The sequence below is a fragment of the Aquila chrysaetos genome, chromosome 5, assembly GCF_900496995.4.
Source record: "Aquila chrysaetos chrysaetos chromosome 5, bAquChr1.4, whole genome shotgun sequence".
Classification (NCBI taxonomy): domain Eukaryota; kingdom Metazoa; phylum Chordata; class Aves; order Accipitriformes; family Accipitridae; genus Aquila; species Aquila chrysaetos.
The window spans coordinates 41,150,315-41,178,130 of record NC_044008.1 but is presented as its reverse complement, the minus strand read 5'-3'; the positions used below and the strand labels follow the sequence as shown (position 1 = coordinate 41,178,130).

Sequence of the window (27,816 nt, the reverse complement as noted above, 5' to 3'; positions counted from 1 at the left end):
ATCTATCCTTCAATTTTTCCTAAAAGATCATATATTCAGTATCACAATACGTATGATAGGTCTGTTAAACCAACCTATATTTATAAGCTATTTAGTATATACTTGTTCAAAACTGTGTGATCTTATTGCTGCAAACATTGTCTTAAATTAGATTAAGTACTTTGGAGCAGGGTTTATGTCACTTTAAAAAAACACCTTCTAAAGTACCTAATGTGTCTCCAAGTAACACGTGAATAACAAAAGCATGGGCCAGTTTTTCTTGTTCTGAAAGACTGTTCGTTTCTAGGACCTTAAAAATTACAGAATTCTGATTGTCATCTTGGTATCTTTCCCATCTCAATCTTGCAGTGAAGTCTGCAGTGGATGCCTTTGACAACTCTCAACCAGTGCAGATGCTTGATACCATCTGAAAGCTTTCTATCTTGTGTTTTTAAAATGTTGTAATCTCAGCAGGTCATGAACTGTCAATTGTCAACATCATGTTTGAAATCAGTTTATTGAGAGTGAGAAAGACAACACAAGAGCATAACAGTTTTATGAAGGACCAGTGTTTTGGAGCTATGAAGATCAGAAATGAATGGTCACAAGATACTGCCTCTTTAAACCCCTTATTGGTCTTTGCAGCAGTTTGTCTCATTTTTACTGCTTGTTTTTACAGTGTCAAGTGCAGTAAATCTCTGACCTGAGGCCAGTATAATCTTAATTCCTTGCAGATATTCTTGTTTCATTGGAGAATTTGTATTAATTTTGCATTTTTATATTTCTGATTCAAACAAGACTTCAAAAGCAAAATTAATTTTATTTTTGGAAGGTTTTATATATGTATTTTAAAAAAAACCCTAACAACCTAACCTACACTTATAATACTGGAGGCTTTTCTTTCTATTGGGAAGTGGCATTTTTCAGTGAGTGCCAGACCAAAAGTCAGAAAGATGAGTTCTAATCCAGACTCTGGCACCTATTTGCTATGTGGTCTTGGACTTTGGGTTTAGTTAGTGAGTGTGTACTCATTAGTTTGCTTAAATTTTATTGAAAGTGCTGGTGAGTCTTTGGCTGGAGATTGATAAATTATTTAGCAGATAGTGATTGGGTTGGAGGAGTTGGTGCAGTGTTGATATAAAAATATTTCTGAAAAATTTCCAACAATCTGACCAGCTCTTCGTGTTTCTAATCTAGAAGCTAATACAGATATAGCTTCCTTGGTCTCATCTGTCTGTCTTTGGACACATTTTTCTCAGTTTCCTACCTCCTGGAAATGTTAATGACTACTCTGGTAAAGTTTTTTTCAGTTTTAATAAAGGTGAATTTGATAAATCTTTACAAAAGTCTTCGTTTGCAGCTGTAACAGACACAGTTCAGTTTCAAGGTGGTGGCTGGTATGTGTTATGGGTTTAAGAGCAAGAATGTGTTTTATTTATAAATTAGCATCTGTTTAGTGTTTTGGGGCTTGCATTGTAGTATTGATCCCTTGCATAACCATTGCTTGAAAAGCATCCTTTTATCTGATCAGTGTATTAGACAGAAACTCCTTATTGGATATGGGTCATGGGACTTGGAAGTACTAAATAAGGTACTGCTAAAATAGAGCTGTGGAGGGTGGCAGGATGACTGCTACGTTGGCTCATGCAGTAGTGGCCAAAGCTTTTCTGTCTCTGTGGTGCCAAAAGAGGCAAAATGCCCGTAACTTGCTCTGGTGGATGCTTAGGAGCAACAGCACAGAATGTTGAAGGATAACAAAAGATTTTTCTGTGGGCCAGTGTGGTTGGGTTGTCCTGTTTTCTGCTTCACATATTCCCTGGGCTGAACTCCAGGGTAGCAGAGTCTGTTGCATAAACCTGTCCATTTTACTGCATTTCTCCAGCAGACACTGTCATGTGTGGTGTAAGTGTTCACAGAAAATTATTGTATCTCCTTTAATACAAGTTTGCTATAATTATTTAATACACAGGCAAAAGCAACTGTGGTCTGATTCAGAGTTAGTGCCAGGCATTTTAAATGAGAATAACTTTTCTCAATTAGTTCATCTCCCCAACTTTTTTCATCTGTAAATAAACAACTATGGCTCTATATTTAAAGAGCAGCCTAGGAATTAACATACATGACTTTTAGTTGAAAATACATGTGAGCTTTTTATATGCTATTTGTTTCTTCCCATTTTGCTATGATTTGGTAAGTACTGAGTAGAACAATTACTGAAAAGTTTACTTTTGGAATTGCCAGAGAAGCTGAAGCTGGGTCCCTGTCTGTGCAATGTTTCCTGTACTTTCTTGTTGTGTTGTCAGTGACAGCAGAAGCCTCACTGGGCTGTGAAGCACCTCTGGGGTTCTTGGTGCTACTTCAGGAAGACCAGCTCTGAGGTGAGGCTCCTCTGCAATTTTGTGAGATTCATTAGTTGCTTTCCTTTATCATTCTATCTTATCACTTATCACATCTTTAAGTTTATGATCAAAACTTCTCTAAGGTGGGGAAGTACTCTTTTTTTTTTTCCTTTTTCTTTTTCTTTTTTCACTCCTTCTTCCCCCCTTCTTCCCCTCTTCCCCTCTCCCTGAAGGGAGAACTGTGGTCCAGGAAGTCATGGTCTAGTCCTATGAAACCTGAAGTGGCATGCAGGCACCAAAGTCCAAACAGCTGAAGCAGCATCACAGCATTAACACTTCTGTTTGAACTATAGCATGAATTTTATCTGCCTCTAACATATCAAAGTTCTTACTGCTCAGTGCTTCTCACTCACTAATGTTCTGCTAGGGTCTTAGTTGATTAGCATGGTCAACTGTGATGGTGCTCTGTTTTACTATGTGTCTTTAAGGCCCTGATTCAAAGTGTGTTACAGAAGCCTGTGAGGGAATACAGAAGTAGATTTTAAAATCCACTGATTAAAATTCACTGATCCTCTGAATCCCAGAGTGCCATCCTCATTGCTTTACAATGTGGATTTCTTAGTATGTTAGCAGTAGCACCAAGTTAGTGTCACAGGGAAAACTGGTTCTGTACTCATGGTGTTAAATCACAGTATGATTAATTTCCTAGTGAAGAGTAAACTTTGTGAGCCCCTAGCAATTGAGAATTTAATCTCAAGTTTCTCTGTGATACTGACGCTATCAGTGGAAGAGCACAAGCTGACAGTTCTCAACTCTAAAACAAAGGGAGTTCACGGGTGGCTATTCCTGCGCTCTTCTTTGGAATTTATTCAGTAGCTTTTCGTGCCCTCCATTTACTGATGTGACAAGAGTATCAGTCCTCTCTGTTCTTGAAGTGTTTAAGAGATGAGGGCTGGGCAGGGATGGTGATGTTAGTTATGTATTCTTGAAGGGGGAAAAAGATCAGTTTAGCATTTTTACTTTTCATGTGTGGTGTATTACACGATCAGTAGCTGAATGCATTTTAATACATATTTATATGAATAAGCAAATAGCTTCATCGTGCCGGAAAAATTCTGTGTGCCTGTGCAGAGCAAATGCTTTTCAACATTTTCAGAAACTACTCCTCTTGCATACCTCAGTAATCCTTCTTGTATTCCATACAAAATAACTAAAGAATCATTTACCTCTAGTAAAAAAGTTCTGAAAACCTAATGCTTACTTTAAAGTTCCACCAAAAAAAAAAATATCAATAACATTTTTTTGGTAGTTTTTTCTAAGTAGAAAATTTAGAGCTTCAGAGTTCCAAAGCGTATATTTATGTACAGACAGTGCCTGAAATTATTATTTTTAAATGAACATACTATTTTTTTTAAGCTCAAAAATATCTACTTTAAATGCACAATATGAGGTGGAAACAAAAATGTAATTGTTCATGAGATATATCATTTGTAGTCCTATATTGAACCAGACCTTGGGGGGGTTGGCTTTTTGCTCTATTAATTCTTTACCAGGCCATATCCTGGGATTTAGCTGCAACAGGTGTCAAACCAGATTGTGTTCCTTTTCTCTCCATGTGTTTTGTTGCTGTGCTGCTTTTCATAGAATGGTTTGGGTTGGACAGGACCTTTAAAGGTCATCTAGTCCAACTCCCCTGCAATAAGCAGGAACATCTTCAAGTAGATGAACTTTTGCTGAGATGGTTCAAGTTTCTGCTTTTTTTCCCCTTTATACTTCTAAAAAAAAAGAACTATGCTAGCCCTTGCACTGTAGTTGCTTTTTGCTGCAGGACAAAAAGCAAGCATTTCCCATCTTGTTTCCAGGTCCAGAAAGAATTGTTCCCTTACCTATGCAATTCACAGCAGTCTAGGCAGACTCCAAACATACACTGGCCATGTGTGTCTCGTCTGTGATGTCTTCCAGACCTCAATTAGAAGTTAGGGGGAAGGGTGCAGGACTTGGCTACTACATATGGAAATTAGTGGCCAGTTAACATGGCTGCATTGGGCAGGCTGTTTCCTCCAGATTGTATGTAGGACTGTCAGGGCTGGGCCTGCTTTCTCACAGCTTGGACTGAGTCCCTCACCATCAGTATTTTGTAGGAGAAACTGGGCCTATGGTATGTAGTAAGTGCATTCCATCACCTGTTGAGGGAGCCAGGGTTATACAGTTAAATGCACTAGCTGTATATTAAAATAATGACTATCAGTATACTGCATGCTATGATAAGGCAATTAAATCTTGCATTTTAGGCTCCCAGTGCTCAGGAAAGATTTTCCCAGCCATAAACAGTACAACTGTTGTGTCCACATATACTGTGTGAAATAACTGCTGTCTGAAGTACCAGACAGGACGTGAATTCAAAAATTTTATTAGCTGTCTGCTCTTGCCAAGTGAGGTTTACCCTGTATGCATCACCAGGATGAAATACTGCAACTATTTGTAAATTTGCAATCAAAACAGCTGGGCTATTTGTTTCCAAAAGCTAAACTGCAAAGCATAGCACTGTTTGAGAGAAGAGCAATGTATTTCACAACAGTGGGCTAATTATTATATGCTTGCTTTTAAGATACACAGTAAAGCCATAACTTCATATAAATTTATTCCATTTTGTCTGGAAGGTTGCCCATAAAACTTATCAGGAATGACAGAACATAGATATTTCTCAAAAATATATTTGTAGTATAGTTGGTTCTTAGAATGAAATCTTTACTTCCAGATGCTGTTTTTTGACTTGTCTAATAGCTTGACTGGATTTAGTACCAGTCTACTTAGGTTTGTTTTGATTCTATATTGCTGATTATGTGAGAGACAGAATTGCTCTAAAGAACTTTCTTCTTGGTCTCCTACTTATATAGAAATACAATATTTATGGGCCTCACAGAGCCGTAATTGGTAAGATGCATTGAAATCCTCAGCTCCAAGAGATTAAAAAAATGCCAAGAATTTCTTATGAGGTTTTCTCTGTACTTTCACCCATTCTTATTGTCATGTTGTGAATCTTTTGTATTTTGGTTGACATTAGCTCCTCTAGAAAATTAGAGAATACTTCTAAAATTTTCTAAAGGTGTTTCAATCCAGAATCTATTAGGCCCAGGCAGGATTCTAAAGAAAATAAAAATTAATAGCTTGAGGAATAGTCTTAAGGCTGAAGTCTAATGGCTGAAAGGCAATCTTCAACTTGCATTAATCTAAGGGTATGGGCAGATAGTCAAGCTTGTATTAGAAGGTTAACCTCCAAGTAAGATGAGCAGCAGATATTGTGGATGGAAATAAAAATGTAATGAGTTTTAACCATTTTCATGGCAGATGGGGTGACCCTAGTACTTTCACATGACTAAGGCAGTGTCCCCTAAGACAGATTGACAGTGTCACCCTCCTGAATTGAGACTTACATCGTACTGAGGGTTGACTCAAGTATTTGTGTTACTCTGTCACTAGTGTTAAAAGCCTGAGTGAAAATCCATCTCTGTCCAAATAAATTTTGCTGTTGGATTCAAAAGGACTTGTATTTTTACCTCAAAACCCATTAACAGATTGCAAAAATTAAGTGCATGTGTGATTAACTCAAATCTCATCAGAAACAACCTGCCAGGTATCTATGTACAACTAAAACTATGCATTCTAACATGTTGAAAAGTATATGTATTTTTTCTTTGCTATTCTAAAGAGTGGCTGGACCTATCTTGCTTGGCTTGAAAACAAGAGACATGGCTGCAAGTCTCTGGTTAGTGGCTTTTTGCTGCAGTTCCGGGGAGTAAGAAAAAGAGAACTGGAAGCAAAATCCAAGTTGACTCTTGACAGACACAAGCAACCCAAACTTCTTTGAAACTAAATTGGTACTTGATTTGCTTCTAATAGTAATAATTTGGCTTAATATAACTTAGCTAGGTTAGACTCATCCCCAAACATTTAAAATTCAGAAATGGAATTGTTGTTAGCCAAGCAAATACAAACCCAACTTTGGGTTTCAAATTTAATATTTAATCCAAGGGAGGTTGGAGGTTTGTGTGTGGGGTTTTTTTTCTTTTTTCTTTTAGAACCAGAATTTGTGGCACAAAAAAATCTCAGCCTGTGTTATGAAATTTGTCCATATGATCTTTTAACCATGTGCTGACTGAGCCCAGAGTCATTTAGTTTCCCAGACTGGAAAAAACCAGATGTTTTCAGTCCAGTGGAGCCGTTGATGCCAGGCTTGTTCCTATCAACATGTGCAGCGGCACATTGCAAAAGCTAACTAATACTGAGCTTTCCAACTGTGAGCCCAGAAGCAGGATCAACGCAGCATCCTGCTGGAGCTATTTATCCAAGCCCATGGTCCCTGTTAGTTTCCTTGTGCTGAGCTGTAAAGACAGATAATCTCGCTAGGAGCCATGTCTGGTCTAAGTGGGTGCTGCTTTGTATGTGTAGGTATGACCTTACTTTTTCTCAAATGAAAGTACCATCTCTAGCAGTTGGAGCCATAAGCAGAGCAGGAGATGTTGGGACGTGCAGACGTGCAGTAAAATAGTGTAAGCTGGCAGCCGTGTGCCTAATGCTCACGTGAAACACCAAGCGTGCGCTTATGTGGCTTCCCTTCTTATTAAGCCGGCCCAAACTTCGAAGACCAGACAAATCTGTAAAGAGACCTTTTACATATGCAATTGCTCTCTTTTGTTCATTCTCTGGACTCAAGAGCCCTGTAGTGTGGGGTTTTTTTCTTCCACTTTAACCACATGGGGAAGCTATAGAGAACAACTGTTGGGATCATCAATTTATTACAGCTAAATAGGGGCAGTTTGCAAAATGGTAAGGTAAATGGCAAGCTTGGAGTTATGCCAGAGTAAGAGATCAAATGAGTAATCTTCTTGCTGAATGAATGCATGTTCTTATTAAGGAGCTAAGAGCAAACTTTCTGTTTGGGTAACCTTGATAGTTACTCAGTTCTTCCAGATTTTTGGGATGCTATATTGCTCCCTTTATTTGCCATAGAGTGTTAAAGTTTGGCAAGCAGAGGGCCCTCAGTCCAGAGAAGTACCATTTCTTTGCCCCATGACATCTTCAGAATTAGCTACGTTGTGGATTGCTGCAGTACCTGCTGGACATGTATCTTTTCTGGAAAATGTTGGTAGTGTATCAGAACAACTGAATTTCAACAGTGCCAGTATGCACTGTGTAGCATGAACTGGAATGAGAGCTCAAAGGAGCTGTCAGGGCAGTGCTGGTATGTGTTGAAAGTATATTCATGCTGGAGTGCTTTCATGTCACAGAACCCTGTTTGTAGATCTGCTACGTAGCCACTGCCATCTCTCCCCAGTTTCTAGGTGAAGAGAGATAGCAGAGGGAAGGAGCACGAGTGGTGTCTTTTCATAACCATCCCAAACAGAGCAGCTCCTCCTGTTTCTTTCTGTCTGGAAGTACCATGTGCTGCACATCTGCAAGCTCCTTGGAAGAGGGTGGGCTTGACTGGGCTCTTCTGGGAGTTGTATTAGTCTAGTCCTCCTCTAAAGGCTTTCTTCAAGCTAGTGTTGTCCTGTAGTCCAAATTTGCAGTACTGAAAAGTTCAAGATTTGACCAATGATCATGATGCAATTTGCAGAGAGATTATTATGATTGTGCACAAGATCACTTTTCTCTTTTTTGGCTGGTCTAAACTTCTCTCTGGAAAGTATGAGCTATACTTACGAATAATGAGACAGTTTTTAGTTACATGATTACATGCTCTTTTTTTCCCCAAACAGCATTCTGTGTAATTTCAGCATACGGGATGATCCCACAAGGGGATAGAATTATGGCTGCATGAGCAAGTTCAAATCTGCCGTTTCCTAATTTCTGAATGCCTGATATTATTTTTTTTTCAATCTAAAGACCTTTCCTGTGATGGAGGGATTTTTCTGTTTTTTAGTGTGATGTATTTAAAAACTTTACTGTAGATGCCTCCATAAAAAAAGGTGCAAAATTCAATGGCCCTCCTTCTTTAAAATAAAAAGCTCTATCTCTTGTACCTCTTTCCTTTTCTGGATACTGCATCGGAATGTTAAAGATATGAATGGAGTTGGCAATCTGCAGTGTTAAAATAATATGTATCTAATGTACTTGACTTGTTAAGGATGTTAATTTGCTGTTTGTTTTCTGTGTGGCATCTCTGCATTCATAATCTTTTGGCAAATTTAATTGTTTTATTTTTTTAAACAAATAAAGGAAGTGTTCCTTATCCACCTATACAAAGCTGTATAAAGAAATACTTTATTAAACTCTTGTCTTAAATGAAAATGGGATTAGGGAGGATCAGTTTAATCAAAAGAAATTTTAATTTATCACAATGAACCTGTTCACCTACTACAGGGGGGGAAAAGAAAAAACAATTTTGTTCAACCTGAAGTGAAGCAATTGAAGGAAGTGCTGGGACTTCTGCAGCAGGTGATTTTCAGGGTTTTCCCTTCAGAAGTGCAGGTCGCTGGACTTCTGAAGGCAATGCTTTTGACATACAGGACCAATAAAACTTTCAAAGGCAGATGTGTGGAGCTGGTTAAAATTCTCAGAGAGGTTAAAACAAAAGCAGGTTGTCAGAACTGTCAGGTTGTGATCCTAGGGAGCCTAGTTTCAGTTCTTGGAGAAATGTGACTTGCACTAGTAGAGATGAGTGATCATGTCATGTTCATGCTGATCCTCAGGGTGATATCAGTGATGTTAATCACAAAAGAGCTTTGGCTAGTCTAGTTCAAAAGAGCTAAATGCAGCTACTCTTAAATCACACTTGCCCTTTCTCTTTGGAAGCTTCTGGGGTAATGTCTGGTTAGGTATTTCCCCTACTCCTCTATTTCAAATTATTCCCTCTTTTCCTCTTCCCTCTGTTTTTTTCTGGATAGCTCCATGACCTCCTTAGAATTGCCCAGTAGGAACCTTAATAGCCATCATTTACATTTGAGCTTTAGACTGTATAAGAATTTTAATTTATAGACTGAAATAAGTACATAACTGTTTTGCACAAAGGAAACAAAATTCCATTTCCTGATGTGTACTAGATTCAGAGTAAAAAGCTCCAGCATGATACAGAAGGAGAAAAAACCCACACAGAAGCCCTTTTCATTTCCATCCTTTCCCTAATCTGTTAAGTGTTGGGTGCTTGCTTCAACTGAATATTGCCAATGGCCAGGGCTCAACACATCATCTTTGAGTATTTCCGATCTTAAGTATTTCTCCACTGTGGTGTTTCTATGGCTGTGCCCACTGTGCACTGCCCTACCCTCTCCATTTTGCTGACAACTATTTTTGGAGCTGTACTGTGACCTATATTAGGGGAGCCATCCTGCTTTTAAAAAAAAAAAAAGTGCAGAGAAAAAAAGATAATTTGTTGTTGTTGTTGATTGAAATGCCAAATCAGTTTCCTGGTCCAACTCACAGTAATGGCCCGTGTGCAGGTGCCTGGCTATGGCATGGCCAGAAGAAGGAGCAGAAACTGGGCAAGAATACCTAAAACCTTGCATTGTAGCTAACAGTAGTGTTTCCTCAAGTGTGGCCTGTTGCATTTACTTTGAATGCAAACTGTGAGCCTCTCCATGCGTCTAAGTTGCTCTTGGGGGGCTGTGTGGAAGAATCTTTTGTTAGAAGAATGTGTCAGAACTTGGTTTTGTAGCTACTTGCAAGTACATAAACGCAGGTGTTTCAGTTAGTGTCTGCATTTTGTACAGGAGCTTACAGCTTCATGGTAATACTCCTCAGAAAGCGAGCAAATGCAACAAACAGCTCCAAACCATGTGTTCTTGACTTCAGCTCAGCTAAACAGGGTACAAGTTAGTAGAGACTTTGGTGCAAAAGGCTTAAATTAAACCATCTTCCTACTCCCCACCCCCAGTTGGGTCCACTACATTGTGGCACATATTTTGTAAGACTGTGCTTAAACCAATGCTAAAAGTCATGGTTTTCATGCTCAAGTGGAGTACAGATTTTTATTTTTTTTGAGCTTGCTCTTGGGGGTTGATTTTGTTTTCATTTTTTTTCTTTTAGCTTAGAGTGTATGTACACGCATGTGCTATGCTTTAACATGTTTTCCAAACTGTGTTCTATGCTTTGTGTTGTTTAAGCTGGACTTTATCTCCTTATTAGCAAGCTACAGCCAAGGTGTGGTGACCGACAATAGAAGGTTGATCTAAACATTAACAAATTAACTCGGGCAGGATGCGTGCTGGGCAAGGGCAGCAGCATGAACCTTTGCTCAACTACAGCGCGCGACCTCACTTCTCAACCTGCATGGTTTTGAGCATAACCCATGAACCGTGAAGCAGTTGCTTGCCAGTGCCCCTACAGAGGGGGTGAAAGAAATCAAGCAGAGAGTACCTTGCCAAGAGCTTTGAGGAACACTGGCATGTGTAATGCCTGTGCAAAGAACAGAGGAAAGCTGAAGGGCTTGGAAGGCAAGTACAGCACTTTTTAAGCACTTCAAAGGTCTTGCCTCAGAAAGTGCTCAGTGAGCTGGGTTGCAGCTTCCTTCATCTACTGCAAAGGGGTGAAGAGCTGAGTCAGCTTTGCTTAGATTTGAACTGTGATCCCACACATTTTAAGCTGGGCTACTAGTCTACAAACTTGACTCTATACAGAAAACCAGATGCAGACATATGCTTCCCATCAGATTGCACTGTCCTCTTAGTAAATACAAGGCAGTATGTCAGTCATTTAATCCAGTGAATGTTTCTGGTTTTTATACCACTCCAAAACTTGCACTAGAAACTTTTTGGGACAATTCTTTCCTTTTTGTTGTATCTCATTTTTAAACTAATTCTGTTTAACTTGTGAAACTGTGTTCCTTCTACAGCCATCTCACCTTGAAAACACATACACCACAGAACAAATAGAATTGCTGTACTCTCACAAAATGGGCATTGCTCATACTCACATGGCAACTCAGAATGCACTGTGTGCTGTCTGGTCTCCGTTCCAAGAAGGGGGGGAAAAAAAAAAAAACAACCAACCGGCAAAACCCTGGAACTGTTAACTAATTCCCTCAGATGAGACCATGAGAAATGAGGCGCTTTTGTCTACTGAACACTGAGTGGGATAGGTGTGGAAAGGGCTGTAGGGAAAAATTTCCACTGGGGTGGTGGGTGGAATACCCAAAGGTTGCCATCTGCCCCATGCCCGTCTCTGTTGGTAGGGAGGAATGCCACATCGTTGCTCTTTGCCTACACTATATCCTATAGGAATGCAAGCAAGAGATAAGTGCAGAAGAATAAAATCTCCCTGCTGCTCCTTGTTGCCTTTAAATGCCACTCAGTTGCACAGAAATTTCCTGTGGAAGTTGGCAGTGTTTTATGCTGCTATAAAAGTTGTTTGTTTTGTTTTGTTTTTTTTAAGGAAGTTAACGTAGCAGATAGATGAGGTGGAGTGGATGGAAAGAATAAGTTTCTGAAAAATATCAGTATATGTTAAGACATTTCTGTTGCTTGCCTAAAGCCTAGAAAGAAATATGAATCATATAGTAATCCCTTTAGGATATAGATAATACACAACCTATTATGTCTATTTTGAAGGTTTCAGTTGTGCTGCCCTTTTATTGTACATATTAACTACTTGTCTTTTTAATTCATTAAATTATCTAATACGTTAGTTATCTGCACCAGAAATTACTCACTTTTTGCCACTTTTTCTCTCGGGAAGGCTCCACTGAGTCCTTTGGAGACTTGACTCCCTTTATCTCCTTTCAGATCTCTTTCCACGGTACTAGTTCATCTAAGGCGAGTTGGACTCTGCTCCCTGTGGAGCCATCAGAGTTATCAGAAGAGCTTGCTGCCTGGCTGTGAATAGCTCCTTCAGTCCTGGTGGTGAGCAAACTTTATCTGTAGAGCTGCTAACTCCAGTAGGAGGGCGCAGGTCTGGCTTATTGGTGTTGCCACTGGTCAGATCTGGTTGAGCTGTGAAACAAAATTCTGTGTGAATGTGAACATATTTACAGCTTTAGAAAAAAAAGAGACTGAGTCTCTATTCTGGAGAGACAAATATTTCATGTTCATGTCCTATGTGAAAGAACTACAGTGTTGCTGGCACCAGTGTTACGACTTAAGTTCCCTCACAATCTTGAGATTAATCTAAAAAATGAGAATTTTTTAAAATCTAGCTCTACATTTTTTGTCACTGTTTTGTTTTCTAAACGCCCCTTGGGAGGGAGGTTGTGAGTATTAGCACTGTGCTGTCTCCTAAATAAATGGTGAGTTTTTTACTATGTTAAGAAATTCCCATATCTAAATCTGTTTGCCTGTCCTCTGAGGCCAGTTTCCATCAGTTTTATTCCCATTTCCTAAATCAGCTGTATCCTCATTTACTTTTTATTCTCCAGGTCTGCAAATGCAGTTATAGCAGGATTCTCAATTTCCTCAGTCTCACAAGACAGGTGCACAGTACTTCATGCCTTTACCATATTCTTAGGCTGAGTGCTTAGAACAATTGGTTTGGGTAAAATTTTTCATTTAAAAATTAGTTTTTTTGAAAAGTGCTGTAAAATACCAACGCAGAATGGGATGTTAGGGAGCTAACACTGCAAAACAAGGCTGATATTTATGTTTTAGTTTTGTTGTGCTGGTAGGTGTAACAATTGCTTTCATAAAGCCGTCATAGGTATAGATTCACCAAATCCCTTCAATGTATGATTTAAAGATGCATAATTTTTAGGTAAACGTTTTTCAGTATTTTGCTACCTGAGGGATATAATAAATAAAATAATTCAAGTACTACAAAGGCCAAGGAAGAGACTCCCATTGATATGGAATGGATGTTGATTCAAGTCTCTGCTGTATCAGGGAAGGTTTATCTGAAAAAAGTTTGCTTCTTTTTCTGACTTTAGAAGTATTACAAGGTTATAGATAAATGGAGGGTGTGTGTTTTTCTAAAATATGTGTGTTTTTCTGGCTTAAAGTTGGTCATGTTTCTTTTCTTCATATGAATAATTAAATTGCTTTTGGCTGACTTACCTACCTGAGGAGGGTGATCACAGTGTAGACCCTTTCTTTTTGCATAACCAGGCACATTATCTGGACAATCTGAGAATGCATTGACTATGTTTTACATTATAATGAAGTTACAAGGCATGAAATAAATTCTTGGAAATGGCTCTACAAAAGATGTAAGTTCAAATTTTATTATTTGGTATCAAGTAATTGTTAAGGGTCATACTGTTGCTACATTGACATGTCTCCACTGTAAATATTTGACTGATACTAACAATTCAGCCTGTAAGTGACTCTAGTATGAAGTTTAGTATAAGAAACATTTTTCTTTATTGTGAATTTTTTGGTGTGTTATTGTCAGTAATATTCTAATTTGCCAATGACTATTTCTGTTTAGTTAAAGTAAGAGTACGTTTTTGTGTTACTTTTAAAAATTATTTAGCGTATAATCTTGACAGTAGCTTTACAAAGTCTCTCATGATATCTTTTTCTAAGAATTTTTGTTTCTTATATGGTATCTTCCAGTTCATATTTTTCCAGCTACCAAAACCTGTGTATCAGTAGGTTTCATTCTCACAAGCTTGTCCTCTTCCATTCTGGTTGCCATGTATTGGTCCAGGTACAACACAAATGGAGATTTTGCCACAAGCAAATGTGGTGCGGTGCCTTTTCCAAATGTGTTCGTGGGTTTTGTTGATCAAAATACCATCTTGATAACAGTCCATCTAGAATGTTTGACAACATGAATTAATTCTTGGAAGAGACTTTCTAAAGTACCGAAGGGAGTCAGGAGCACAGTTCAAATTGGAAAATGGAGAAAAAAAAAAACCCCAAACTTTCTTGACAAAGCTAATGCTCATCTCTAGAATGTATATTAAATTGGGGAAAAAAAGGTAAAAAATCAGTTGGCTTCTAATAGAGTTTGCACTCCTGAAGTCATAAGCTTTCTTTGAAAATCCGCTCCCCTGTGATTTTGGTTACCCTTCTCAAGAATCTAGCAGTTTAAAGCAAGACCTGTGTTCTTATGGAGGTATATATGTGAGCGGGTGTCCATGTGTATAGTAAATGTACTGTAACTTTACAGCTTCCATAATATGGAGGAATTAACCTGGAATAAAACCACACTTTGAAAAGGAATCATGGGGGAAATAAAATTACTAGACAAACTGGCAACATGACAACAAATGTCAATGCAGCCCTTTGGAGTTCTTTCAACTGTGTTTTAGATAACTTTGTTTTGCTTCTCCCAGAGACCTAATCTTGGAAGGCTAGAACTTCTGTGCAGAGCAGCTGGAATTACTTAAATACTGGAACCACTGCTGGGTTTGGTTGCATCCTCCAACATGACCAATCCTCAGTAAGTAGCATGTAAGGATAGTTATAACTAAGAAGGGAATAGGTTGCTACCTGTAGGAGAATTATATTGTGACATCAAGAAGGTTTTATCAGTATTACTAGAAGGAAAAGTTGATATTTTGAGGAGTAGTAGTAGGATTTGGTCAGTTGTCTAAAGAGTGTGAATTAACAGAAAAAACACGAATGCTGTAAGCATGTCTGATGTGTTACTAACAGCTAGTCGCTGAAAACTAGTATGTCACATTATTTTAAGATCCGTTTGCCTTTTTTTCTTTCCTGCCACCAAATCTGTCCCAAAGCTGTTTGCCAACACTAGTCTGTTGGTTTGTTTGTTTTTCTTCTTGGTCAAATCAGACAGTGTCTGTCATGTAGTCTGTCTAAGAATACAGAAGGTAAATACTGTTGGGAGAGAGAAGGCTGCACCAATCCATTTCCTTTTTCCTTTATTTGCCATCCAATTGGATCGTTGTATGCTCTTCTGTGCAAAACTGAACCAGCTTGTAAAGGTAAATGTCCACAGGATGGCACTAAAGGTGAAAATCAAAGAAAGAAAATTCTTGCTAAAATTAGGTGCTCCCTCTGGGCTTCTGATTTCAGATTGTTTACAGAGGAATACAGTTCTTTTGGAAATGAAAGAATCTCATTACTTTCCATTATTAGTTAGACAAAGAATAAAATAAAATAAGCCTTTAGGTTGTTTAAATAGTACTTCCTTTTACCTCTACTTTCTGTCATAGTATGACACAGTTCCAGCCTTTCCCTGCCAAATACTTGAGATATAACAGCATTTTCCGATTTTTAAAATTACTTTCTTGTGTAATGCTGGCAGCATTAGCTCCTTTTAATTTAGGAATGAAGTTTTCTGTCCAAAAGAGTTAGTCTAATGGTGAGGTTCTGACCAATAGAATCTTTCTCTTTCACATAGAATTTTATTTCCTTCACCCACATCCTTAGACTTACAAGATGAGAGTTAAGAACTCTTCTAAATTATTCATTTCTTTTCTGGAAAAAAAAAATGAACTGTTTTTCAGGTTGCTTGAATAGCTGGAAGATTTTAATAAGCCTCTTTAAAACAAAATCACCAATGCAACTTTTGCAGTCAAATAAGAGAGGGAAGTTGGGGACTAAGCTCTTTTTAACTATATCCCTAAGGAGAAAGAGTGTCTTCACACCTGCTGTTGAAAACCTCTGACAATTAGCCTGAGATTTCTTCAGAAGTGAACAAGCTCCCCTGGATGAAAGCTAGAGGAGTTTATGCTTGCACCTACTCTGAATCAAATGGAGCAAGCAGCTTTCACTGGGTACTGCAAAGGATCAATCCCTGCTGGGGCTTGACAAGCAAGCTCTCTCTCTCTCTCCTGCAATGAAGTCATCCTTTACATGCACTAGATAGTATGCTAACTGACAAAGTTTGAGTATCTAGATAAGTAGTGTCTTGTTATAAAGGTGGAAAACATGTGCATAGTGAGACTCTGGTTTTACCTGCATGGAGTTTTCCCTTAATGTTAGTGGGGTGGTAGAAGAATATATGTTCATATTTAGAAGCTGTACATAAGGATAGTTAAGATAATCTTTATAGAGGAGTCCATAATTCTTCTGAATTGTTGTTCTCCTTTCAGAATTATTTTGAAATAACTTGTAACAGAATGATCCTTTCTAGCTGAATGAAACAAAGTTACCATCCATCAAAACTATTTGAATATTGACCCACAGTGGAAGAGGGGTCAAACTGCATCCATTAATTAACAGTTGATTTGTATATAATGATTAATAAGCTTAGCTATTCATTGCTCACTGATCTAACTTAGAAAGCAGTGAGTTTTTAGTTGGCATAGTTACATGCCTTCTTTCTGTTTTGCACAAATATTTTGCTTCTGGGTTCATGCATTTTTTCCATATTTGTTTGTTTGTTTATAACACATCCATTTATATTTAGTGCTTTTGAAGCAGATTCAGCAGAGTGAAATGCTGTTCTCCTTTGTCTGCGAAGTTTCTGTTGATTGCAGTGGGATCTACTAAAGACGAGTTTGGAGAGATTTGGTCTGTCCCCTCATTGAGGACACCTCCCTCAATGACCTTGCAAAGGCCTTTTACGTTGCTGGTTTTTTAGGATTCCGTGAAGTTCTTGTCTCGAACTTATTTTTACTTGCTTATTTATTTATATTTGTTTATATGTATATGTGTGTGTAGAGAAAGAGGATTTTTTATTTTGCTTATTATGTTTTCAGGCCTTCAATAGAAGGTGGTGTTTCAGAAGTTGAGATAATTTCACAACAAGTGGAAGAAGAGACCAAAAGCATTGCTCCTGTACAGCTTGTTAATTTTGCTTATCGAGATCTACCTTTAGCTGCACTGGATCTGTCTGTGGCTGGGTCCCAGCTTTTGTCAAATTTGGATGAGGAGTACCAAAGAGAAGGGTAAGTACAAAGGACAGAATTTTGTTTTATAGTTTTAGGTTATAGGAATTTCATGGCCTGTAAAAAAGAAAACCTTGAGCTGGAGAAGAGCAGCCAGTTGTCCTCAAACTCTTTCTAAAACCATTGTCACAGGATGGAAGTAACGTTTTCTAATATAACTAACGTGCTGGTTTGGGGCTCTTTATAATTTTAAGTGATTCACAGCTGCTATTTGACCACAGTCTGGAAGCTTTCTGTCAGGAAAAACTAGAGCAAGCATCTAGCCCATCAGACAAGCAGAATGGCCTGGTGAAAGCTCTTTGTGAAAGGTGTTTCAGGAGGGTTTCAGGGTGATGGAGAGTTAGCTACTGTGATTCTTGTACATAGTTGTACATCTCCTGACTGAGAGATAATGACTTAGTTCCGCTGATTCCTGGACAGATTGTGGACTTTTCACAGAATAATTTGAATTGCATAGTTTGCTTATGTGAGAACATTGTCTTTGATAATGTATATATGTATTACTCCTGGTTTTGTAGAACAATTGTTCCGGTTTTATTGGAATAGAATCATAGACTCAGAATGGTTTGGGTTGGAAGGCACCTTAAAGATCATCTAGTTCCAATGCCCCTGCCATGGGCTGGGACACTTTCCACTAGACCAGGTTGCTCAAAGCCCCATCCAACCTGGCCTCGAACACTTCCAGGGATGGGGCATCCACAACCTCCCTGGGCAACCTGTTCCAGTGCCTCACCACCCTCACAGTGAAGAATTTCTTCCTAATATCTAATCCAAATCTACCCTTTTTAAAGGATTTTAAACAGTTCCTAACATTTGCCCAGACATTACCCAGTGTCAGATTATGTAGCATTGTTGTCCTACAGGACATCAGAAGTCATCCTTATGCCTGGTTCAGACTTGAAGTGGCTGTAGGTGGACTGCTGTACTAAATTTTTATGAAAGATTTGGGTCAACTGGAGAGAGTCCACATGAAGGTAGTGAGAATGATTAGAGGCCCAGAAAACCTGCCATGGAGTACCGATTGAAATAACTCATTGTGTTTCATGTGAAGAAGAGACTCTCAGGAGAGCTTGTAAGAGACTTCAGTGAGGAAGAGAACAGTCTGTTATTGATCTCCGTGATGTTTAGGACAAGCAGTAAAAGGCTTGAATTGCAGCAAAGAAGAAAATAATAAGGGTAGCAAAGTCCTGGGACAGACTACTGGTGTGTATGGGGAGGAGGGGAATAGAGTTGCAATCGCTAGATATCTTTAAGATGATGCATTTGTCAGGAATAATAACACTTTTAACATCCCCTGGGACAGAGATTAAGTGAGCGCTTGTGCCTAACCCCTCTGATTCTGTGATTACTGTTCCACTGTGTGTTGCACTGAACGTATATATACTCCACTGTCGATAAGATCCATCTAAAAGCACTTCACAGTAAGTCATATAGAGCTCTCATTGATGAAGACATTAAAAGGCTTTATATAAGCCTCCATTTATTAACAGCTCAATGTGTTTTAACCTGTGCTCTGAAATCAGCAGAGACCTGCTTGATCTCTGCTCAGCAGGTATTCTGTATGGTAGTCAGGAAGCACTATGTGGGGAAGGCTCTTGCCTTTAATTTCTTTCCAAATTGGACTTTATGAGACATCTCCAGAAAGTTGTTACTCCAAACAAGGGGAAATACGTTTCAAGTAGGTTATATAAGTATGGTACAACTGTAACATAAAATACCCTGCATAGCAAAAGAGGCACTTGAAAATTAATTTGAGTATGCAGGTGTAACCCTCAGGCTATTTTGGTGCTGAGTAAATACCAGTTTAGTTCAAATATGCATTTTTATAGATATTTGTGATCTGAAACTCAGTTCTTCACTGTGCCAAAGTGCACAGATCTCTCGTTGTAACCATTTGAATGGCTTTGCAGTCTTAAGCATGGACATAGACTTGTCATTCTTTTTCTCAGCAGAGATCTCTTACTTCACACAGACTCCTTTTGTGGCTTTATCAGTCTAAACAGAAATAAGCAGATGCCATCCAGACCTCCTAGCTGTAGAGTGGATTCTTTGAAGAAAATTCAGAGCTGTAGTTTGTATGTCTCAATGCATTTTGGCTGAGTATGTTCAGCTGAGTCCCAGGACTGCATCTGCCTTGTGGGAATGACAGCCTCTTCCTTTCAGAAGCACTGATCGCAACTGATGACCTGTGAAATTTAGGAGCAGAGCTGAGCTCAAGAAGCCCAGCAGCAAAAGTAAAGTACTGGCCCCGTACCACCTCATGGCTTGGTTGGGAATATGTCAGGTATTATGAACATGGTGTAATTTCTTTCTCATGGTCTTGTAAGATGTGTCTGGCTTCCACCTGAGTAAGAAGGAGACAGGGTGGGTCAGATCAGTTTGGTACAGGAACTGACAGCTACGTCTCTCTCATGTATGAAGAGAGTGATGTGGGAAGGGCAGCAGAGGAGGTGGCAGAAAATGTCCAAGTCCCTCTAGTTTCTGCCAGCATCTGTATCTGTAACTGTGAAACTCTGTTACCCTGATGCTACCATACAGGTTGCAAGTGGAGATACTAGAAGATACTGCTAATGCCAGAGAGTACTAAAAGATGATGTAGGACTCATCTTCCCCTCCCTGGCAGTCTGCCTTTGTTGTAGACTCCAAGTCTTACCTTCTGTATACTTTTCCCTGAGAATTTCAGGGAAGGTGCCAACCTGTATGACCTGCATATATTTTGTATGGCTCTCTTGTTCTAGGTCTGTAGCTGATCTAGGCAAGTTATAGTCATTCTAACTGCAAGGCTCTGCAACAGGAAGGTCTGGCACTTCCCTGTGCTTGGAAAATGCTGGGTTGTAACAAGCTGCATCTGTCCGTGACCTTGTGGTTTTCAACATAATTGTCCACAATCCCTAGTTCCTGATGTGGGTTGTCACACTTCATCACTAGTAAGTCTCCATCTCCATGCACAGAGCAACAAGAGAGACATCAGACTACAGATGAATGAGTGGGCAATGAAGGAGTCTTCTCATTTAATGGTTTGGTTGTGTGTGCCCCAAGGCTTTCCTCTAACTTTCCTTGTTAAAGGCCAGAAGGTGTTCAGGATCCAAGCGTGAGTGCAAATTTAACCTGGCTGCTAACTAGGGAAGCTTTTTGTTTCATCTGAGAATGTTTCTGTCAAGAAACCTGGTATTAATAGGCAACCAGGAATAGGAGGGTCATAGCTCAGCCCTCTTGTGTGCCTGGAAAACTCTCAGATGGCATCAGACTGTCACCGCTCCTATGAGAAAGCAAAAAAAGGAAAGGAAAAACAAAAAGAAAGGAAAACCATGGTCTGTCTTTTGTTAGACTGTGTGTGAACTGACATTCCCATGGCTTTAAAGATACTGGAATAAAAAACTTATTTTGTGCAGTTTGATGGGTCTTTGCTCTATCATATCAAATGCTCAGAGCAGTCAGTTCCCATCTGTCAATGTTGTTGAAGGAATTTTGTGGACAGTTTGAGCTGGTTTTGTCAGAAATTTAGTTTACAGTGCTGATCCCTGTGCTAAGCAGCAGAGAAAGGACTGCAGATTAGATGGCACATTAAGCCTGTCCCTGAAGTACACCTGTAAGTAGTGAAAGGGTAATCAGGCAAGAAGAACCTTTCTGATCTCCCAGAAACCCTCAAACAAAACACAAAATGTATTGTCTTCTAATGTGGATTGAGCAAAAATTCTTTTCCGTCTGTAGACTTCTCAAACAGGGAAAGTACAAAGATTTACATGATGGAAGTTGGTTAAGTTGGATGGAATCTACATTGCAAATATTCTCACTCATTATAAATCATGCAAGTGGGCTGGCATTGCCTTCTTTGCACTGAACAGGAGTAAAGTGCCAGTGGTCTCCACATGTGGGACAGGAGGGATTCCTGCATCTGGCTTGCTTCCTAGCTGCAGTGAGGCTGATGTGCCTGGTGTTAATAGAGCTATGGGTCTTACTCTTCAGAAAAAGGAAATTTTCTGATAAATGCCAGCATGATGTAACTAAAACATTTTGAGTTTTATATGACTATAGCAATCTCTGTAAAGGTATAATCTCTTCCACCCTGTTTAGCACTGTGAAGAAATAGTAGCTTGGTTCTCAGAACCAATGTGAATGGGATGTTCATTACTTATTAGTCCTGCTGATCTGCCCTGCAGTTAACTTGTTAGAATCATCCTTAGATGTTGCTGCTGTACACTGTACTGCATGCTTAGACATTGCAGAAATGATTGAGGCATAGGCTGGAGACGTGTATATGAGAAATCAACTCATTCATAGGATGTGCCTTGGATGCCAAGGAGAATGTGTGGTGTACACTTCTAATGTATCTGTAACAGATTAGGTGATGCTCGTGTACAAAAAGCAGTGGCAAAGTTGCCCATTTTCTTTGTGTCTGAATTTATTGGAGAAACTGTGTCTGCATTGAACTCTGCATGAAAAGAATGTGTAAATGTTTCTTTAAGGAGACTAATCACCCAGAAATTTAAGGAGATTTTTAAATGTTAACATTAGCTTTAAGTGCCACTCTTAATTTCTTTCTTTCCAATCAAGTATTCTGCTTTCCAAAAAATACTTTCTTCTATTTTTGTATTAATGACCAATAAAAATGATGGAGAACAGTTGAAAAACTGACAACATGCAGGAAGTGGTACATGTGTGGTAAAGACAAGCAGGGACAGGGAAAAGCTCTCCTTCCTGTATTTTCCTTAAGTTCCAATTAGGAGGTATCATTCACAATAAATTATAAAAGAATTTACAGACAGTTGCACAATAGGCTGTATTTTTTTGTGAATATGCAGTTGGGCAGTGAGCCTGTCTCTCGATAAAGATATGTGTTTAATGGGGGTTGGGAAGCAAGGGGAGAGATACACACCAACTTCAAATTATTTGTTGTATTTGTTTTAGATTGCAGCTCTTGAATTTTTGTATGTTAAACAAATCTGAAACATGACTGTGCTTACAGCTGTTGATGTAAAACAGTATTTGAAAAGATTGGGAGTTCATACAGTTAATGTGACTCACTTGACATTAGCTGTAAATAGTCATGCCATTGTAATTTAATCATTTATGATCATCTGTTCATAGCCTTAGATTTGTTTGGTCGCAGCTAGAAAGTGCATTAAACAATAGGAATATCTGAAAAAAAGAAACTATAGGAAGGAAGAGAGAGAGAGAGATAAAAAGGAAGGGAAACCAAAACTGAACAGAGAATAGAGATTTACAGAGATTTAGAAGTTAACACAGGAAAGAGTCGTGAGCTTTTCATTTTCAATTGGTTGCAAGCCTTCACTGATGAATGTGTTCGCCCATCCTGGGAGAAAAGGATGTCTGTTCCTTGAGTCTGTCTTCTGTAATTGCACCAAGTAGATGCTATTATTTCTGGTTTTCATATTAATTTTTCAGTTTTTATTTTGATCTGTTTGAGGTATTTTACTTGTGTTTTCTACAAAGCTTAAAGGTGCTTTAACTAAAAACTCGAATGGACCAAGTTCTCGCATTTCTCATGTTTTCTGCTTTTCTTGTCTTTATCTGGCAGCATAATTAATAACTTTGAGAAAAGTTCTGTGCACCTCATGCAGATCCTGGAGCACATGATATTGATACATGGTGAATAATGAGGTCCAAGCTTGAGATAAAGTGCAAAGGTTTTGGAGGGCAAACCTATTTCATGTAGTGAGCAAGCTCCTTGTATTTACAAAAGTGGCTTTTAATTTATTTTTAGCTGCCAGCCACAGCCTGAGTCCAGAAAGATGGTACAAAATCTTAACAGCAAAATATAGTGAATGAGACTGTAGTGCTGATTTGTTCTTTGTGCAGCACTATATCACTGCTACTCTCAGTGCTCTGGTCCAAAACTAAGACCTGCACTGCAGCAGAAAATGAGCATTCAGCACGACAGAACCTGTGAGGTGACCAGCTTTTCACTAGAGAATACATGAAATTTTGGGCTATGTTACAGGGATGTTCAGTGATTTAGAAACTTCTTTTTCTGTACAGATCCTTTTAAGTGTTTATCTTTGTAACTTTGTATCTTGTAAATGTTGTTTTCCAGAGTAGCTCATTACTGTGTTTATCCTAGTACCTAAATTCTTTGAGTGTGTCCCTCTAATGTCTTTTATCAGTGACACCAATTGGTAGAGGGAGCGCTACTATAAGTAAAAAAAAAAAAAAGAATTAATTTTCTAGCTCAGTGATTTTCAGACTCGGTTGGTTTATAGATCTTTCTGTATTTTTCCAACAGAACTTGCTTTTCCCAGGTACTTTTTGTGGGTAAAAGTGTAGTAGTTGTAGCCCACAGACCACTGTTTGCAAAGCTCTTTGTTGGAGAGTGGGAATTACATGGGTCTAATTTAACTGGTTTAACACTGGATTTAGTTGTCTAAGTTGGAGAAGATATGGCTTGGTGCAAAAACTGAAAGATGGATGAGCAATAGGACAATGGAGAGATGTGGAAAAGAGGAATATTAGTCTGAAGGAGAGTCCATGAAAAGGTCAGCTAAATGCTGAGCGGTAGTCTAAAAGCAAATCAGATGTTAGGATTCATTAGGAAGAGAAGTAGAGAATAAAAGAGAGGCTGTTGTTGTGCCTCTCTATATATCCAAGCTTTGCCCATGTGTTCAATATGAGTGTAGTTCTGGTCCCTGTCAAAAAGGATATGGTAGATATAAAAGAACTGGAAAAGATTCAAAGGAAAACAGTGATCAAAGATGTGATACGACTTCCACTGGAGATTACTCTGTAAGATAGGACTCTTCAATCTGGAAAAGAGAAGGCTGACCTGAAATTTGATTGAGATTACAAAATCTGTGACAGAGAGAGGTTAAAATAAGTTTTGATACACACACACATACAGACACCCACACCCACCCACCCCTCCAATAGAGGTGCTAGGGTGCATTAATAGATTAAGGCCCAGTTCAAAAGAAACAAAAAGAGGTTGCTCTTTGCACAGAGGGCAGTAGATACGTGGAACTGCTTTCTAAAGGATGTGGGGCTGCTAATAGCTTATCTAGCCTTAAGGGAATGTTGGATAAGTTTGTGGAAGAGAAATTAATTGAAGGTTACTAAGTAGAATCTGAGAAAACACATCTGTCTCAGGAAGTCGCCAAGCCGAAGATTAGTTGGATGCTGTGAGAGTTTTAAGGGGAAGTTTTATATGTTTGCTGTGTTCTTACTCATCAGGAGACACCTGCTTGTGGCTGCTATTGGAGACAGGATACCAAGCCTTTGTTCTGACCTGGTATACCTGTTCTTATATTTATTAAAAGGTTGTTTTTGAGCATGATGTTAATATTTTGGTAAAGACCTTAGCACAAAAAGGAAAAGCCTAGTAAGCGATTTTCTAATGAGAGGAGTAATATACCAGGTAATCACAGGATATCTGTGAGCAAACAGTGTGATATACACCTATAAAGAAGGCATAAGTGGTCCTAGAAAGTATAAAGTACTTCAAATAGAGCTGGGAAGCATTCATGTAATTAAACCTGTTCCAAAATATTATGTACTGCTCTAGTTGTCTGTATTCACATGCAGAAGAGACTACTAGGACAGTTAGAGAAACTGAGAGTCTGTTTTACAAAAAGCATGGGCTTTGATTAAATTACATGAGTGGATGCCATTGCTGTGTATAAATGCATTGTGCACAAAATGCCAGCAAGGGAAAAGAACTAATCAAGCTAATGAACAATATTGGCACAAAAGCAAATGTGTATAAACTGGCTGTGTGTGAGTTTAGGCAGAAAACTGGGCGAATCTTTCTTGCCATTTGAACAACAGAGTTTTGCAGCAGTCCTCCAAGAAATGTCATGGCGTTCGAAATAGTAAAACTTTTAGGGGAAAAAAAGGATGAGGAGGCACTCAATAGTTAAGCTTCTGTATTTAAACTAAGCTTGTAGGAGAAGTCCAGGAAAGGAGTGCAGATCTCTCTCTGTTCCTTGGAGTTGCTCAAGGCCTCCAGCTGCTACCTGTAGCCTGCTGTGAGGCTCTGCTGTCTGTTTTGTCCCAGCCAGATTTTGTATTGTTACTTAGCCTTTCTGTGTTCCTGTCACTTCCTGACCATGGCCTTTCTACTCCTTCAGATAATGATTGGATCTCATCCATCCTTCTGTTTTCTGATCATAGCCATCTTGTGAAATGCAAACACTTGCTGTTCAGCCAAAAGAAAAAAAAAAAGACAGGGTAAGATACAATGCAGATTTTAGGGTATTTGTTTGGAAGACCGGAAAATAGAAACAGTGACAGCTGTTAACAGCTTGAACAAATTGTTTGTAGTGGTTCCTTACCAAATAAATATGTTAAACCTTTCCCAGTTTTGCCTTATGTTCTTTTTTCCAAGCTGTTTATTAATAAAACTAGCATTGGTGATGACAGATTGGTTTTCCACAAAGCCATGTGTGAAAGTATCTTTAAAAAGAATTACCCCTGGTAAAATTCCACTAAATATATTTTAATGTTTCATGACAAAACTTTACAGCCTTGTATCACCATCAACGAAGAAATTCCCATGCTGTACATTTATTTACTTCATCCAGGCATTGTAAGAAAGGTAAATAATATCCCTGTTGTAGAGATGGAGCAACTGAGGTACCTAATGAACCTGTTTGAAGTCACACAGTAAAGTTGCCCTAAGTCATACTTTACGTGTATCCCTATAGTGCATGGCATCCACAGACAACACAGTCAGGACACCAAAAGCGTTGTACTTGTCCTCTGAACAAAATAGGGCACTTTTTTCTTTTTTTTTTTTTTTTTTTTCTGGAGTGAGGGAAAAAGGTGTTTTACTTGTATATAGTTAGTATGTAATCGCATCATAAATTTGAGCTGTGCAAGTTAACTTTTTTTTTTTGGAAAGGTTTGTGTAGCTGAGTTTCTAATCTGAGCTTTAAACTTAGTGTAGCTTTGCAGTATTGCGGGGGAAATGGCCAGGATTTGGAAGGTAAGTTTAAACCCACACTAATTCTGGTAGGGTTTTGTTTTTCTCCAATACCAGATTTCTCATCTGTTGAATGGATGAGCCCTTACAAATCAGCAGGGAGAGATACTGCTCTACTAAGACAGGTTACAGGGTTGAAGGAGATGAGAAGACTTGTGTATGAGGAGTCAGTGTGGTTAGCATGTTAACAGGTTTATCTAAAATATGTTTCTAGTTGGATTGTAGTTCCTTTTATTATTTATGTCCATTCTTTACAAGAGGTAAGAAGTAAAAAAAAAAAAAAAACCAAAACCAAAAAAAACCCCCCAAAAAAAACCCCAAGCAAAACCAAAACCCAAAAAAACACAACCAAAGGCAAGATCAGGACTCCACTGTACAGAAGTGTACAAGTAGCAGGGAATGAGCTTGCTAAGCAGCACCCAGGAAAGAAACCTCCCAGTGCTCCTTTTAGAGCACAATGTGATTGTTAATGTCAGTGGATTCAGAGGACTTGGAGGAGGTCTGGGAAGTGGTCTACCAGGCAGTGATGTGAAGGTGCTGATCACCGTCCATTCACAGGACAAATGTTGAACAAATGCACCTTGGTGTAATAAATTAAGATATGAAACTGAAGGTGGTTTTTCAGTGCTTAAATTTCAAAACACTTTTGTGTCTTTGAAATCAATTTATATATTTTATAAGTGATACGTGTAAACATGCAGATGATCTGCACTTGACCTCCTAAGTTGATTGCTTTTCCAATTGTAAACTGATAGTTTCATTGAGAAGCTTTTTGGAATCACTGGAACATTAGTACTGTACAGACAGAATAACTCCACATTCTTTAGCATTCTATAAGTAATGATTAGCTTGAGTAATATGATTGTCGTGGATATATGTAATGTGTGCTATCATAGTTGATTTATTCTTACTGGTACATTTGGTGTATTTGAAAAATCTCAACTACGTAGAGCTTTTAAAGGAATGTACTTAGGCCCTCTACTGATCATTCTGAGAATAGGAAAGAGGAAAAACTGCCCTGCAATATTAAAATGCTGGCAAAACAGGTCTTTTTGGAAAAGGGAAGATAAATGTAGGAAGAGAATAGAACTAAAAACTGTTCTAGTTAAATAGGGCCATTACCTAGCATTATTTTTAGAAAGAGCTAAAAAAACCCAAACAAAACACAAAATAACAGCTGCAGTAAAGACAAGTTATCCTGTTTTGAGATGATGTAAAATAAAAACCATTAAAAGATCAAGTCTGCAAAAAGGTCCTGTCCCAATGCCATTTTTCCCTTATGTTTTACAAACACCCTTTTAAAATCTAGTGCATTCTGTATTCAGGCTAGAACCATAACAAAGTTAAAGTAAGGGCAAGTTCCTGACAGTAACACTTGTCAAATCTTCTCTGAAGTTTTAAGAGTCAGTTGAGGAGGTCTTTTACAGTCGGGTAATCAAGCAATCTGAGTACAAGTATTTAGTTGATAGGCTTAATTCTGAGAAGCTGCTTGAAAGTGTCAAGTCTCTGATCACTGCTTAGCATCACTTTCTCCCTCATTTTTGAGTGTGGGTATTGCAAGGAATGTTTTGTGATGTTTTTCCAAGTGTTTGATTATAACATGAGTTATTGAGTCTAGAGCTGTTTATTTGGAACTGATCAGTATCATATCTTCTTGATTTCTGTGTATTGATATTTTAAGTTCAGACAGTGTGGTTACTGCACCACACTTCTGTATGCTTGCAGCTTCTTAAACCCTAGTTAATAAATCATGTTAGCTCTTTATTAGCTAATGTGTATTTACAGTGCTTTGAAAATACAAAGTGTCAGGCAAGCATCAGAACTTTCAGAGGTGG

At 38.6% G+C, this 27,816-nt stretch overlaps 2 protein-coding genes across 5 annotated transcripts in view; one reads left to right on the top strand and one right to left on the bottom strand.

Annotated features, from left to right (window-relative positions):
• The window catches only part of NRG4 (neuregulin 4), a 55,350-nt gene extending 43,292 nt beyond the window's left edge, over positions 1-12,058 (bottom strand). Inside the window, exon 1 of the mRNA XM_041123334.1 lies at positions 11,965-12,058. The gene's annotated coding sequence lies outside the window, so the exon portion shown is untranslated. The remainder of the gene's footprint in view (positions 1-11,964) is intronic.
• TMEM266 (transmembrane protein 266) overlaps positions 1-27,816 on the top strand; it is a 91,125-nt gene that overhangs the window by 14,040 nt on the left and 49,269 nt on the right. For 2 of the 4 annotated variants that reach the window (XM_030013425.2, XM_030013426.2), the window contains 4 exons: positions 12,038-12,154; positions 13,349-13,449; positions 14,524-14,630; positions 16,858-17,046. In XM_030013425.2, the coding sequence (XP_029869285.1) occupies positions 14,617-14,630; positions 16,858-17,046 (203 nt within the window). In that variant the 5' untranslated portion in view covers positions 12,038-12,154; positions 13,349-13,449; positions 14,524-14,616. The remainder of the gene's footprint in view (positions 1-12,037; positions 12,155-13,348; positions 13,450-14,523; positions 14,631-16,857; positions 17,047-27,816) is intronic. The other 2 variants (XM_030013427.2, XM_030013428.2) reach the window with 1 other exon arrangement.